Raw genomic sequence first — 15013 nt, 5'->3', positions numbered from 1 at the left:
TCACTTTCATTTTTCATCAAATGCAGATGAACCCTATTAAAAAAAAAAAAATATATATATATATCCGTTTCCTCATTTCATTATCTTCCTCCCATAGAAAAACTGTCCCCTCAGGAGAGCTCGTTGCCAGCTCCATTCCCAGCCCTACCACCCTCGCCCGCAGCCCCACAACCGCTTTCCTCCTCAGGCCTGGGAGATGTGGGAGAAGGAGAAGTGCTGGAAGGGGCAGGACCCCCTTCCCCCCCACCTCGAGGCGTGTGCCAGGCTGCCGTCCCCTCAGTGCCAGCACCACCGCAAAATGGCCGCCTCCCCTCAGGAGGCCTGGCCCTGGCACCACAGCTGCTGCCGGTGAGGCCGGCCACCAACAACACACTCAGCCCCCTCCACAGTGGCGACAAAAAGGAAAAAAAAGGAAAATGAAGACTATTTTGGCTGGCACCGCTGCCATGAGGCTGAGGAGGGGCACCGCCGCGGCACGTGGCAGCCCCTTACGGGGTGGCAGGGCCAGTGACACCCGCCGGTGACACCCGCCGGAGGGGGATTCACCCATCGGCGCTGGCTTACACCGTTGCCATGGTGACGCCCGCTCAGTACAGCGTGTGAAACACTCCATTCGCTTATTGATTGAGCCGCCGTCAAATTCAATCACAAGTGAAAATGGATTTTTTAATGCGACTATTAGCTGCTTTTGAAAGGCAAATTGAGTTCAGTTATACCGAGTCAGCCATCAAAAAACAATTTGCCGTCAGCCAGACGGTCCGGTGAGGCACCCAGCCCAGGGAGAGCTGCCGAGGGGAGGAGAGGTCCCTCACCCACGTTCCAGGAGGCCCGAGCCAGGAATGACAGGGAAATAAGGCTTCCCCAACTCCAAAAATGCACTGGATGAGGAAGATGAGGTGCCAGGCTGGGCTTTGAGGAGCTGGCAGGGACACTGCCCCACAGCTCTGTGATGCAACAGGGCTGGAAAGCCATCACCTGTCCCAGCGGACTCCAAAACGTCAATACGAATGATGGGGTTCCTCATCAAACCCCAAGCTGGGCTTCAGGATGAGCAAGACAGAGCTTTCCTCAAACATCAAGGTGGACAAGAGAAGCCAAGATGAGAAGGACACACGACCTAAGCGATGGCAGCAGGCTCCTGCCCACACTGAGGCGACCAAAGCGAAGCCCAGCCAGCATCACCCACCTCCCTACCACCCCACATCCAACACGACTCAAAGCTCATTTCCTTCTAGCAGCTGGAAAATAAGATTTTTCCCTTGCCGATTAGAGAAGCAGATTCTCATTACTATGTTAAGAGAGGATCAATATTGCAGCCAAGCCTGAAAGCACCCTGGTCTGGTGAGGTGCTGAGCGCATCAGTTTCCCCAGTGTGAGGTTCAGCACCATCTCTGGGGAGCACAGACAACATTGCTCCAGGATGGCTTCACAGGGTCCAAGAGGTGGCAATGAGGAGGATGTTGGGACAGGACAGAGCAGCTTCTTGGCAAAAGTTGAAATTCAAACAAAACTATGCTAGATGTGGCTGGATTTTCTCATATACATACAATTACGAGTAAAAAAACCTCTCTATGTAAAAAACTTTAAAAATATATACACCTTTTTTATTTTTCTGCAGAGTGCAAGGACTATAATATAGTACATCAATTATAAACCCAGTTTTTCAGAAGCCCCGAGAAGCCAAAAAAGTAGACCTCAAATAAACAAAAATCCAGCTTCACTTTGGGGTGCTGGTCTTTCTGTTTTTCCTCTCAATCCCATGAGCAAACTTACTGACAGGCATTATTAAAGACTCGCAAAAACAGTCCAGGAATTTCTATAGCAGCATAATCCAAAGAGATCTGCTTTCAAAGAGTCTGTGCTTCCTGCAAAGCTCGTAGTCTCAGCTAATGAGAGCTTAACCACATGTTTGTGGCAGATGAAATAGTATCATTTTGCAATTATTATCATTCAAACATTATTTATTTAACCTGCAGCCACATTATATTGACTGCAGAATTGCTGTCATTTTTACTTTTGATGGCTCTCTTATTAAGCCGAGCTTGAGGAATCGTGCTCGGTGTTCCCAGCACAGAAGACATTTTTTCCTACACACTCACCCTCTCCCCAGCCAAACCCAAGTCTCTGCATCAAAGCTGGTGACATTTGGTGCTGGCACCCCCAAACAAACAGCCATTTACAGGCCTTTTCCCATCTTTTCCTCTGCCCCACCTTCCTCTACTGATCATGTTTGGGGAATTAATCCATTCTTACCATCAATACAAAGCACCGTGCACCAAGGGGTTCCAGATGCCAGAGTACAGAAAGTGAGCTTCATGCCACCTTTGCAGCCTCCCTAGCTGCTCTGAAAGCTCACGTATAAGAGCTGTAGAGGTACGGCAGCAGCTGAGGGGCTCTCTGCACCCCAGAAAGTCAAAACATGGAGCTAACAGACTGCTTCGTGCTAAAAACCCTTCTCCAAGGGAGGCTGCAGGGAAGCGGCAAGGTAGGTCACAGCCACCACCCCCAGTTCTGGGGGCAAAATAAGTACCAAGGGATGCATTTCTCAAGTTCTGAATGCCAGCAGGATTTAAAAAAAAAAAAAAAAAAAAATTATCTGCCCTCCCTCTCACTCCTAGCACTCATTCTCTCACACATCCCTCCCCTAAAGCATAGTAAGATGTATTCACACTACAGGAAATCCAATTCTCCTTCGCCTTTTTCTTTTTTCCTCTCTTTTAATTTTCCCCAAATGTAAAGAATGAAGTCATCTCTCCTCCGGTGATGAAACATCTGCCTGGAGAAGCTTGCAGTGCAATGCAACATATTTTGATCACTGCTACATCTAATTACAGAGAAGAGAAAAATCACAAAGCAGGGTTTGGAAATTTTTTTTTCCCAAAAAAACACAAGGCATCAGAAAAATAATAGACAATCAGACCAGAGGCAGCTTCCCCATCAGCCTTGAAAAACAGCACCAGAATACAGAGCCCACTTGGAAGAAAAAAAAAAAAAAAAAAAAAAAGGGATTTCAAAGAGTGAGATCAGGGAAAGATTAATTGCTTATGCCAAGATCCCATAGGAATCTAATCAGAATCTCAGTATCCTCAAAGCCAAAGATCACTCAAACCAGGACATGATAATAGGCCTACATGTCCATCCTTTGGGTTCATCCACATTTATTCAAGGTCAGGTTCTTGCAAATCCCTCACACCTACTCCACTGCACAAGGAAAGGAGGGATGGTGGCGGGGGGAAAGAGACATCTGTGAGAACGTTAAGCCTCAACGACTGACTCACATTCACAAGTTTCAAGACCAACCAAATACTTGATTTCCAAGAGCCAACATGCAGAGGAAGCAAAGGCTTGCTCTCAGAATCGAGAGGCGCTGGCTTACCCTAGATAGAGGCAGTGGTACTGCTCCAGGAGGAAGCCCAGGTTCTTGTAGGGAAGGTCTGAAGGCATTCAGATCCAGCTTAAAGCAGGCAACGGCAGTGTCAGAGCCGTCAGGTTGGCCTCGAATCCTGAAAAAAGGATGCTGACAACGGGAGAGGTCTCAAAGGCACGGCAGGCATCACCACCCACATCCCCCTGATATTCAGGAGGGGCTGATTGCTTCCCTTGTTTATCTCTTTGAAAATTTCACCACGAAACGTTAGTGGGGTGCAGCCTCCAGCTGCTCTAGGATGTTGTTCTCCGCAGGAAACGGAGATGTTAGAGGTTCAAAATAAAGCCCTAATCACAACAGTTGCTATTTCCCTGTCTTGCTCTTCAGGCTCAAGGGGAGTTCGTGGCTAACCAGAAACAAACACCACCTCTAACAAGACCTCCCATGGCAAGGAACCAAACACGGACACCTGGGGAGCCTGCTCAGCTGCTTCACTGGAGACATGATGGCAGGTTGTTTGCAGCAGCTTACAGAAAGGCAGAGCAAAATAAACAGAAGGCTACCTTTCTTCCGCCCCTCTCCCCACTGAATTTCAAGGGAAAACTTGATTTCTTTCTAAACATTTCAGATTTCCAGAAGAGGAAAACAAAATGCTGTCTGTGATAAATGAAGTCTGGCAGCTGTTTGGGGCAGGTATGGCACTTGGAGCCATGGGAAACTGGCCCAAAACCTTCAGACGCTGCAAAGAAACAAATGGTTGATGGGAAAGATGCCCGCAGACAGGCAGGGGGGTCCTAAATCCCTATTTTCCTTCACAGATATTTGTCGCCAGCGTTCTGCTGGCGAACTGGCCCCCATCCATTTTGCCAGCAAGCTCTCTTCTAAAACAATTGCTCAAAGGATTGTATTTGCCGCTTCTTATCCCACTTGAGCGTGAAGACACACAAGTGAACAGCAGGTGCCTGTCTCAAGTCAAACAATGCACAATGATTTAATCCAAGTCCATCTACACTTGAACAGGCTGAAATAGCTGAAGCATACAGACCTCATCCCCACCATAAGGGGGAAAAAAAAAATAAATGGATACACTTAGAAATCATGCCTGCCACAGATGTTCTGGGCTGTTCCTGAAAGGTCACATCCCTGCACATTGTAGGCTTCCACCAAATTGTGTCTGTCAGGGAGAGAAAAATACAACCCTGGGGCTCCCAAGGATGGAATTAGTCCTCCTAATTCTCCCCTTTGGGCACACGCACGCGTGCGTGGAAGGAGCATATAGCCATCTTCGCAGAGCACTGCATACTCCCATTCCTCAAGCAGCCCAGATCTAGTGTTGACAAGGTCAAATGCAAGAAGAAAGCTCACCCAGGGCTAATGGGAGGCAGAGAGTTGGAAGATTAGTCACCATCCAGATGTCTGCATTTGCAGGGAAAAAGAAGTGCTGGAAAAAAAGCCAGCCAGCTGATGAGGGGTGGAGGACATGAGATATGCAAGATGGTGTGGGACTTAGACTCTGGTATTCAATCCCTGGCTCTGCCTCCAATCCACACAGCATCTGCTTCTCTCTGCATGCTCCCAATTCACCTCTTCGTCCCTGCCTCCTCTCTGGGCTCTGGGAGCTCTCTGGGGCTTGCAAGGGCAAGTTCTTCCAAGCACAACCAAAATCCCCGAGTCCCAAGTAGGCAGGGTCAAAGGGAGAACCAGGCATAACCCTCAGCAGGGCAGCCTTGAGAGAAAGAAAGGTTTCTCAGCTATTTCTGCTGTCTTGCAGGACACGGGAGAGTGTTCCCAAGCTGATCTGCCAGTCTATTTGGAGCATCAATGTTTGCCTAAGCAAACAGCTCGGAAAGCTCCACAAATAGCAGGAGAGTTGGCTAATTGGGAAGAAGTCAGAGAACCACAGGAAAAAAACAAAAAAACAAAAAAACCCACACATACACACACACACACGCACAGGCAGCACCAAAGGCAGCAAAGAGCATGGCTGAAGGGGTCTGGACGCCCCAAGGGCACATTTGCCCTCCATAAATTGTTATTCTTGGTCCCAGTGCCTTTGTCAACAACACTTTCTGCATATGCAAATAGGACCATACTCCTGCAATTACATGGCAATCAGAGGCAAATTACATTCTTGCTGTTTACTTTCAGTGTCCTTAATTAATCCGGTTATTAGACGATTAATGAAGCTTGTTTGGTGAAAAACTCATAGCATTTACAGCAAGAGCTCACACATGCACTCGGCTGGCATCTGGCTCTGCAAAACTGGCACGCTGGGCTGGCGGCAACAAGTCCCATCCCAACCCCCAAAGCCAGCAGAGCCAGGGTGACACTGCACCCTGCCCCACAGCTCAGAGCCTGGGTTTGCCAGCCAGCCCCCCACTCCACCGCTGCCCCACAGCGAGACGAGGCGCTTGGTCCTTCTGCTCAAGCTAACCACGCGATCTCAGCCTGCTGTACGTGCGACCACGCTGTGGAGACCCCAGCACCCGGCCAGCCCTCTCCAGGAAGGAGCATCGGGGCAATCCGGAGACACAGACCCACCCTGGCTTGTTGCTCCTCTCCAGAGGCAACAGGAATGATACCAACAGCTCCTGCCAGTACGAAAGCTGCTAGAGAAGACTCCCAGCCCCACGCAGCCACTGGTCTCCGTCTTCCTTAGCTGCCAGCCAGCTCCCAAGACACACTGCCCTCCCCAAAGGTCACCCCAACTTGTGTTTGGTTAAGCTGCTGATAATTAAGTGACATGTTCATCTAATGATCAAATTGCTGAACCAGGAGCATGAAAGACTAAGGAGAACTAATTAAGAAGCTCATTTGCATACTCCAGAGTTTCCGGTGCATGTATGGGGTTCCCATAGCAACCAGTACAAAAGCTGGTGATGGTGTGTGGGTTTTGTTGGGTTTTAAGTGCCGTTCCTTCTTTTTGTTATCCCCAGCAGATAACAAAGGCTCTGCAAGGAAGGTGGTGTGACACCTGGCTCAGGAGGGGGATCTCTGCACAGCGAGGAGGAACACAAACGTGCTGCAAGCATATCGGGGGGCTGATCCTGCTCACGGTGCCATTGAATTCAGACACCTGGAGAGCAGGTATCTCAGGGTGGATGCACTGCCTGAGGACACACTTGAAAATAAAACCCTGACCTGATATTGCTCTATCAAAGAGGCTTTCCTGAGTCACTCCAGCCCCAGCTCCATAAGGGGCAGACAGCTCCAGAGGGAGGTTTTGCAGGGGATTGCACCAAATTTCACAGCATCCCAGCATACAAGTACCCTGCATTAGGGACTGGCTGCAGGCACACCAGGTTGCTGCTTGCAGCATCCAGGACATGTCAAGCACTGTGGGACTGGGAAAAAGCCCCCAAAGACTGCATCCCAGCATGGGCAAGAAGGAAACTGGGCATGTGCCAGTGAGGATGTCAGCTCAACTTGCAGCAGGTTTCCAGCACTGGAACGCAGTCCAGCACCATGCTCCTTTCATCATGTCACTTTTCCTAAGCACCAAGATTTTTTTTCTGCTTTGTATTTCTGGCAAGAAACCTTTGCATTTAGGTAAGAAATAAAGCCTGGGATCAGATCTGTACTCTGCAGCCAAGAAGATCAGCGTTTTAATGAATCAAATATATTCTAAACTAAATGTAACCTCTTAGCGCTCAAAAATTTTGAGCGCGACTAACTTCAAGAAAAAGCCAACAATCAAACTCATTTCAGCTCTCTCTGGCTGCGAACTGGCCACAGGCCAATCAATTATCTTGAATTTATTCGTTATTCAACTTCCCTGTAACAGCCAATTTCCAGGCTGTGAATTGTAGGTGAGCAGTTCCTCCTGCGATGGCCACACTCTCATTTCAGACCAGTTTGCAGGGAAGCAGCTTCACTGGGCTGCTTGGGAGCAACGCTTGGCCCAGGGCCATACACAGCATTACATGGACTGGAGCAAGGCGGGATGCTGTAGCTGGCACGTTCAGCAATAGACAGTGCCGGCAGGATTTGGAGGGACATAAGTTGTCTGACATCCAGCAGCAGCATTTACAGATGCAAATACAGCCCAAGCTGCAAGGAGCATCCCCCAAAGGCTGTGCAGTCCTGCCGGGCCTGGGAAGATACATTTAATTCCTCCCCATTAATTGGTTATTGTGTGGGGAGGACATATAGTGTGAGCTACGTAGCCCTGCATCAGCAAAGCGTGTTTTGTCGCAGAGACCAGATGCCTGCAATTGAAACATGAAGACCCAGCAAGCACGCAGATGTTTGCTAGGCTTGGCAGGGCGGTCTTGGGAGTGGGAGGCTGCAGGGATGAGACCTCAGCTGTTCTGCTCCAGGCTAAACTCATCCTGGCCTGCCCCCGCTTCAGCTGCCCTAGGGGCCGCAGGTTGGGGTGCAGACAGAGCAGGGCACTGGGAGAAGGATGCTGAACACCACAAACAACGCAAGAGAGGAAGCAGCGCTGGTACTCTGCACAGTCCATGCACACCCCCCACAGCTAGAGCACGTGCAGGCATGGTCAGGGCTTGTGGATACCCAAAGCTCTCACACCTCTGCTTGGAACACTGCACCTTGCTATGACCCGTGCTAATAGAGAAGGAGCCTTTCCTCTGTCCCCAGTCTACCCAGCATCCTGGAAAGATCTCCTAAACCTTCAAGCTGGAAAAAATACCCTTGCCCATCCAAAGCCTTCTCCTCCCCTAACATTGTTTTCATTTCTCCCTCCCCCCTCTTTTTTTATTCTCAATAAAAACATAATTACAGGCTTTTAAAAAAAGCAAATTATAGTGACATACTTTAATTATCTCCAAGCAATGGAGGACTAAATTACACAGTCGGGGAATCGGAGGTTACCTAAAAATAAAAGCAAGAAGCTTCATTAAATGCTAATTGCAGCTTTCGCCACTGAAGTGAAATTTCAACACAATCTGCCATTGACTCGCTGGGCCATACAAGAGAACACTGGTGTTGGGGAGAGACCCTTGCGCACACACCACACGCCTCCATCTATGGCTGCAGGCTACAGCCACAGGGACCACTTTGCCAAGGGCAAACTGGGTGGTCCAGAAGCCAGGGCTGGGGTGCCCTCCCTCTGGGGCACCCACTGTCCCCCTGAGGCCGCTCAGGGGCATCACCAGTCTTCTCAGCAGCACCGATGTGCTCATTGCAGCCCTCCATCCTCCTTGCTGCCTCCTGCAACCCAGGAAAATTAAGTTCAAGGTCTCCATTTACATCTCCAAAGCTCCAGTGGCCCAACAAGAGCCTGATGCTCTAGGCCAAAGGTTTCGGCTTGGCAGAGGGTCTTGTTGGGAGCTTTGTAGCACAGAAATGAGCTTGACTTGCTTGCTGCAGAGCTGGTACCCCACCGCGTTACAAACTACATCAGCTGCCACAGGCTTTGCTGCCTTCTGCTCTAAACACAAGTCACACCTTTGCTCTGAGCAGCACTCAGCTCTCCTGGGGCCAAAAAGGGACTCTGTGGCCCTCCCTGTAGGAGAGGAGCTGGATGGAGACCTATTGGAGCAAGAAACAAGCCACTCTCTACTCCAGCCCTGTTCTTTCCATCCCCTTTCTCCAGATTTGCTTACTAAGGAGGTTTGCCATGGCTTCAACAGGAGGTTTCCAGATCTGGGTGGCAGGTGAGCAATTTTTCCCCAGCCATTGCCACAGAGGAGCAAGGGATGAGGTGGCGGGCAAAGCAAGAAACTCACAGAGAAATTATTTTGTTTTTCCATTTCCTATCGAGTTGGCTTAATTGTGCTGCTAAAGTCTGTAATTTGCCTCTCACAGAAGAGAGCTAATGACAGGTTCCACGCTGCTGCTGCTGCTCCGCACAGGGCTGGGGAGATGAGCCCACACAGAGCTCCCCGCTCCAGCCCCTAGCTGTGCCGTGGCAAGGGCAGCGGGACCCCAAAAGTTCCCACTTGTCCCTGGAGAAGGGAGCTCAGGAGAAGAGGTACAGCTTGGCAACGGCTGCCAAGGCTGACAGAAAGTTTGAGGAGGGGGGAAATACGAGCAGGCAATGGAGGGAGACAGCATCAGCCTGGGTTTGTCCCTCCAGTTCTCGGATTCCCAGAAAGTGAAAAACACACAGGTCAACCATTCAGGGAACTCAGGCAATTATTGCTATTTAAATTCAACAGCTCTTCACAGAAATAAGGGGAAAATCAGACAAGTGCTTTTAAGCTGTAAGGGAGGTGAGGAAGAGAAACAACAGCGCAGATTTTAGGACAGGTGCCTTATTTGAAAAGGCAAAAAAAAAAAAAAAAGTGTATATATACAGAGTACCAAACCCTAGGAATCTAGTATCTACAAATCAGTATTACTCTACTCTTCTGCTCAGGCGCAGGCAGCAGAACTGCCCTCAGAAATCCTAAGCAAAGCAGAAACTCAATCCTAATAGCCATCAGCTAGCTCCCAAAACTGCCCCGGCAGCATCTATCATCACCTCTCTGCAGATACTGGCACCAGAGCCTGCCCAGATCCACGTCACTCTACATCCATCTCCATTGCTTAGAGACTACTCCCTTTTAATTAGCTTTCATAATCAAATAAGTGTCTAGAATTAAACAGCACTGTATCATGAAATGCCGTATAAAATTAACCAGCCATGTTCGGAGGTCACTGCATCTGCTGCTGAAATGCACCCAGCACTAGGAAGGATACGGGTCTATTTAGCAGCATGCCGTAATGGTGCCAGTAGCGTAGGTTGTAGCCGACAAAAAATGGGGCCAATTAAAATTCTGTGTTGAGACCAGTGAGGTTGGATTTGTGCAAATATTTTGCATATCTGCCTAAGAGCATCTTTATATCATTTAAGCTAAAGTCTGTAAGGAATAAGACTGAATCACTGTAAAGCACACTTACACCAAAATAAGTACCCACATGAGGACTCTTTTGATTTAACACTCCACCAGATCCATCAAGAAATCGGGGTAGCTATTTTGCTTAAATAGGGTCTGGTACAGGAGGAGAACATGAATCTAGTCGAAACCATGTTTGAAGTTTAGCCAAGTGACTTCCCCCAACACCAAGCAAGCATCAAAAGCATCCCTTTGGGATGCGCCATCCCAGCCATCGAAGCCCAGACCCCAGCGTCCAAAGCAACAGCTTCGGAGCTGCTGTGCTTTGCTGGCTGCCAACAGCCGCAGCACCGCTCCCACTCCTGCGCACCTTTCTGCTCTAACACCCCGCAGCAGCGCAGCCCAAGCAGCTGGCAGGGTGCACTCCAGGGCCGTCTGTGTTTCTAAAGAAGCAATTTGAAGGCAGAAATGTTTGAGAACAAGGCAGACACAAAGCAGCACCTTGATTTCACGTGGAAAACGTAGCTCATTCAGCTACTGGAGCAGAGCTGTTAGATCAGTGCAGCTTTCTGCCTCCTGCCTGGGTAGGAAGCACCGACCCAAGTAGATCACCTCACTACCACATGTCTCCTCTTCCCCACACCCTGTCCAGCCCCCATGTCCACACCATGCCCTGCAGAGCTCCCTGGGCCGTCAGAGGACAGATGAGCCTGAGAGATCTGCTTGGCGGCAGCAGGGTCAGTCCTCAGCCACAGCCTCTCTGGAGGACTCAGAGCATCCCTCCTCACAGGCACTGCAAGGCAAGGGAGCGGGATGCTGTAATTAAGGGAGACTCAGCCTTTTATCAGGCAGAATTTGGGGTGGAAAACAGTAGAGCAGGATCTCAGAGCTAGAAACAGCACGAGAGACATCAACCAGAGTTTGCTGGGAGCCCTCTGAACCAGGCAGCATTTCACATCTGATCCGACAGTGATGGATGCGGTGGGAACAGAGCAGTTCTTTCCTCCTGAGAAGCTCTTTTGACAAGTATGATCTTATCAAAGTTTCAAGCTTTTCATTACACTTCTTTTTTTCTTTTTTTTAACTCCTGCCTTCAAGCCGCGCTCTGTCCTCTCCACACCAGCAGGGAACAGTCACGTTTCCCGTCTGGCACTGATCAATGGCTGAAGCTCCCCTCGGTGCTCAGAGCAGCACCAAGGCCTCCCTTCCCCAGGGCAGCCCACCAGAGCAAGAGTGGAGTTATGATTGATACGCAAATAGGTCTAGAAACATGCAAAACATAAGGGTAACTTCATTCAGGCTGAAAGAAGGGAATATATATGCACCTTTGGGCCAGGAGGAACACATGCAAAGGGGTGGGGAGCCATCCCATTGCTTTCGTTGCCTGTGCCAGGTCAGGATGCCACCACCAGGTCCAGCACTTTTGCTGGGCACATAAAGCAACAACCTGCCCAAAAGCTGGAGGCAGCCCACCTCCCTGGGGCAGGTAGCAGCATCTTCCTCTGCCTCCTTCCCACATCTCCTCTCCAAAAGACAAGCTCAGAGCATCCTCTCCTCACCCAGGAGCAAACAAGCACAACCACCCCCTTTCCAAGAGCACAGAGACACTGGCAGCAAACACACCAGACCTCCCCAGAACAGACAAGACCGAGATTCTGAACAACCACATACCTGCACCATCCCAAATGGCAGCTGGAACTAGGAAGAGGAACCCTCCCCCCAGAAAGGGCAGAGCTGCTTTTGTTGGCTGGCAACTCCCTAATTAGCCCAGATTGGTCCTGATGGGGAGGGTGGAGTTGCCTCTGAAGGTGGGGGGAAATCTCTAAATATCCCTTCCTCCCTGCTCCATCCCCCCAGCATCCCCCCACACCCTGGGAAAAAGCAAACAAGGAGGAATCAGCCCTTTGTGCCCCAGATCCTGCCCTGAGCACTGGTGCAGCGCAGGTTACAGCGCGTGCCCCAGCGCACTGAGCCGGAGTGATGCTGAGCTCTGCCCTCACCAGGACCCTCATGACCTGGAGAAGAAGGACACCAAGCCCCACGCTGGCCTGATGCACTAGGCCACCCAAACCCTTCCCTGCCAGCCAAGACCAAGTCACCTCCTGGAGCCTGGAACGAACAGTCACCAAGAGACACCAAACGCTGAGTGCAAAACCATGGTCTTTTATTAGAAATCTCCTTGTATAAAAATGATCATGCTCTACACAGTCATCGAATAATTCATAAACATCCAGGCACTGAACTTTGTTTTTTTTGTGTGTGTTTTGTTTTTTGACTGGTCAGTACATAAAGCAGACATATTTCAATCCATATGGTCATCACATACATTAATTAACCACCTATAGAAATCAGCACTTTGAACACAGTCTAGGTTTTATTTCATTTTATTTTCTTGTCTGTTTTTTATTTAAATTTTATGTATTTTTATTTATTTTTCTTTTTGCAACATATAGAATTTGGTAGGATACGGGAGAGAGAGTGAAGAGGAACGGAGGAAGACAGGAACAAAAGAAAATGGAGGATTAAAAAAAAAGAAATAGAAAACAGAAGGTTCTGCACAACCACAAACAACCTCACAAATTCCAGAAAAGGGAAAATGTTGGGTCTCTTTTTTTTTTTTTTTTTTGCCAAGATACAGAAAAAAACCCCAAAGATTTGCTGAAGTCCGTCACCTCTTCCCCACACTACATCCTCCCTACTCAACTGTTCCTCTTCCTCCTTGGGGAGGCATGCATTGTCACGGTGGTCGGTGGTTTATTTTTATTGTTTCTTTATGGGTTTTTTTTGCTGCTGTTGATCGCCATCTTCCCCAGGAGCTCTGCCCAGTGGCCCCACCAGGAGCATGTGCCCCCCGCTGCCACCTCCCCATCCCCTCCGGCTCCCCCTCCAGCGTCCTGCCATGAGTGATGCGACTCAGCTCCCTCCTGCGTCGTGGCATCCGCAGCCTCCCTCTATGCCAGGCAGTTGTGATCGCTGGAGCTAAATTGCATGGTTGCTATAGCTGACGTAGGTCTGTTTGGTAGCCAGTGCTGGAGAGAGAGACAAACCTCACATGTATCATTAATGAGGTCCACCCTCCCTTTCTGGCTCCCATCCCATCACCCTGACCTGACCGTTTTGCCATGAGATGCTGGTGGGGATGTGACACAGAATTTGCTCATGGATCTGGCCAGCGCTGGCACTTGGGATCATTCCCTGTATGGGGCACTGAGCCATAGCAGAGGGGCTGAGCCCCACAGCAGCCCTTGGGGGCTCTCTAAAGACAGTTCATCCTGAAGAGCAACCCTGGGATGTGACACGAGTCATGGGAATGTGCTCTCAGGCTCCTTTTAACCTCCTTCTGCAGCCTCTTCCAGACAAACCAACAGGTGGTCCATGTTCCTTAGCTTGCCCCAGCCCTGCAAGAGCACAATCTGGGGTCCAAGCTGGGTGCCCTGCACCCCAGCACACCGGTCCATAGCAGCCGAGCCGCAGGGCACTGCCAATGCCGGCAGTGGGTGGCATGAAGCCAGCCAGCCTAGCTGTGTCCCTCAGCCAGGGATCCCTGTGCCCATGCTCGGGTGCTGGAGGAGCAGGCACCTACTCAAACCTGCTGCCACGTTCCAGCTTCCCCAGCCCTCGGGTCGGGGTTGAACACAGAAGGAGGGAAGCAGCAATGGCTACAAAGCCACCGCACATCCCAGACTGACACCAGGGGAGTGGCAGCAGGGCCCAGAGCCAGAAAAATGCCAGATAGCAATAAATCCTCCTGCTCCCCACAGGGCTGCACCGCTGCCTTCGGGCTTAGAGGCTGCAGAATGTCACTTGCTTTTAGCAGCAGCCACAGCTCAGGGAGAGGTGGTAGCGGCAGCTTGCAACGCCTTGGCTTGTCTCAGTGCTCCAGCCAGGCACGATGCTCTGTTGAGATCCCACCCTGGGGTCCCCAGGACCAGCAGACACACGGACATCCTCTAGCCAAGGACACGGACAGGTGCTGGGACAGACAGCAAAGCCCGACACCATGAGCAGCACGAACACGTCCCCTGTGGAGACCATCCATCCCCACAGCACCGCGCGGAGGGGACACCCAGCAGCACTCCCTCTGTCTCAGTGCCTTGCTGACAAATGAACCTTGCTGCAGATTTCAGACTGGTGTTCCCAGATAACAATTAGATAGGCCATAAGAAATTAGAGCTGACAGAGCTATTTGTTAGCTTCAGTGTTTTCATAGCCAATCTGTCCATATCAAAGTCCTGCAAATTATTTATTCTGTTGTTTATTTAAGGATACGTGACCTGCCAGTGACAGAGTGAAAAACAGCCCCTTGGTGCTGTGCTGACAACCCCACCGTGCCTTCTGTCCCCAGTATCGACGATGTGCCCAGCTGCTTGCCTTGGCACACCTCAGGGGCGCGCTGCCAGCCGCATCCGCACCAAGCTCCCGCATTCCCCATGCGAGACACATCGGAGCTGGAGATGCGGCAGACAGGAGGCTCAGCAATCCCGGCTCCCGGCACATACAGTCCCCAGAGGCTCCTGCTGCAAATCCCGTGGGGGAGAAGGATGCTCAGCGCAGCTGAGAGCATATGGGAATGTTTGGGTTCAGGTCCTGGACGAGGTGCTTGCTGCAGCCAGGCCCCCGAGTGCCACTGCAAAGCAGGTACTGGCCCTTCGTGCCAGCAGAGCCCTGGCCAGGAGCCGTGTGTGGCTGGAGGGAGATGAGGTCACGCGTGCACAGCATCACAGCCTGTGACACTGATGCCATGGGAAATCTGGCACCCCAGGACAGGGCTGGCACGCTCCCACCAAGCCCTTCCTGTGGGGAGCCCGCACATCCCCCCAACCTTGCGTGAAGCATCCCTTGCACAGACAAAGCAGGGGTA

The 15013-nt window shown here is 50.5% G+C and overlaps 1 protein-coding gene across 1 annotated transcript in view; it reads right to left on the bottom strand.

The window, feature by feature from the left end:
* Positions 1 to 12294: 12294 nt before the first annotated feature.
* The window catches only part of GRM4 (glutamate metabotropic receptor 4), a 53593-nt gene continuing 50874 nt past the window's right edge, over positions 12295 to 15013 (bottom strand). Inside the window, 1 exon segment of the mRNA XM_056361839.1 lies at positions 12295 to 13181. Coding sequence (XP_056217814.1) covers positions 13132 to 13181 — 50 coding nt within the window. The 3' untranslated portion in view covers positions 12295 to 13131.

This window comes from Falco biarmicus, chromosome 16 (genome assembly GCF_023638135.1).
Source record: "Falco biarmicus isolate bFalBia1 chromosome 16, bFalBia1.pri, whole genome shotgun sequence".
Classification (NCBI taxonomy): Eukaryota; Metazoa; Chordata; class Aves; order Falconiformes; family Falconidae; genus Falco; species Falco biarmicus.
Note: the sequence above shows the minus strand (reverse complement) of the source record. Positions and strands in the feature narration are given on the sequence as shown.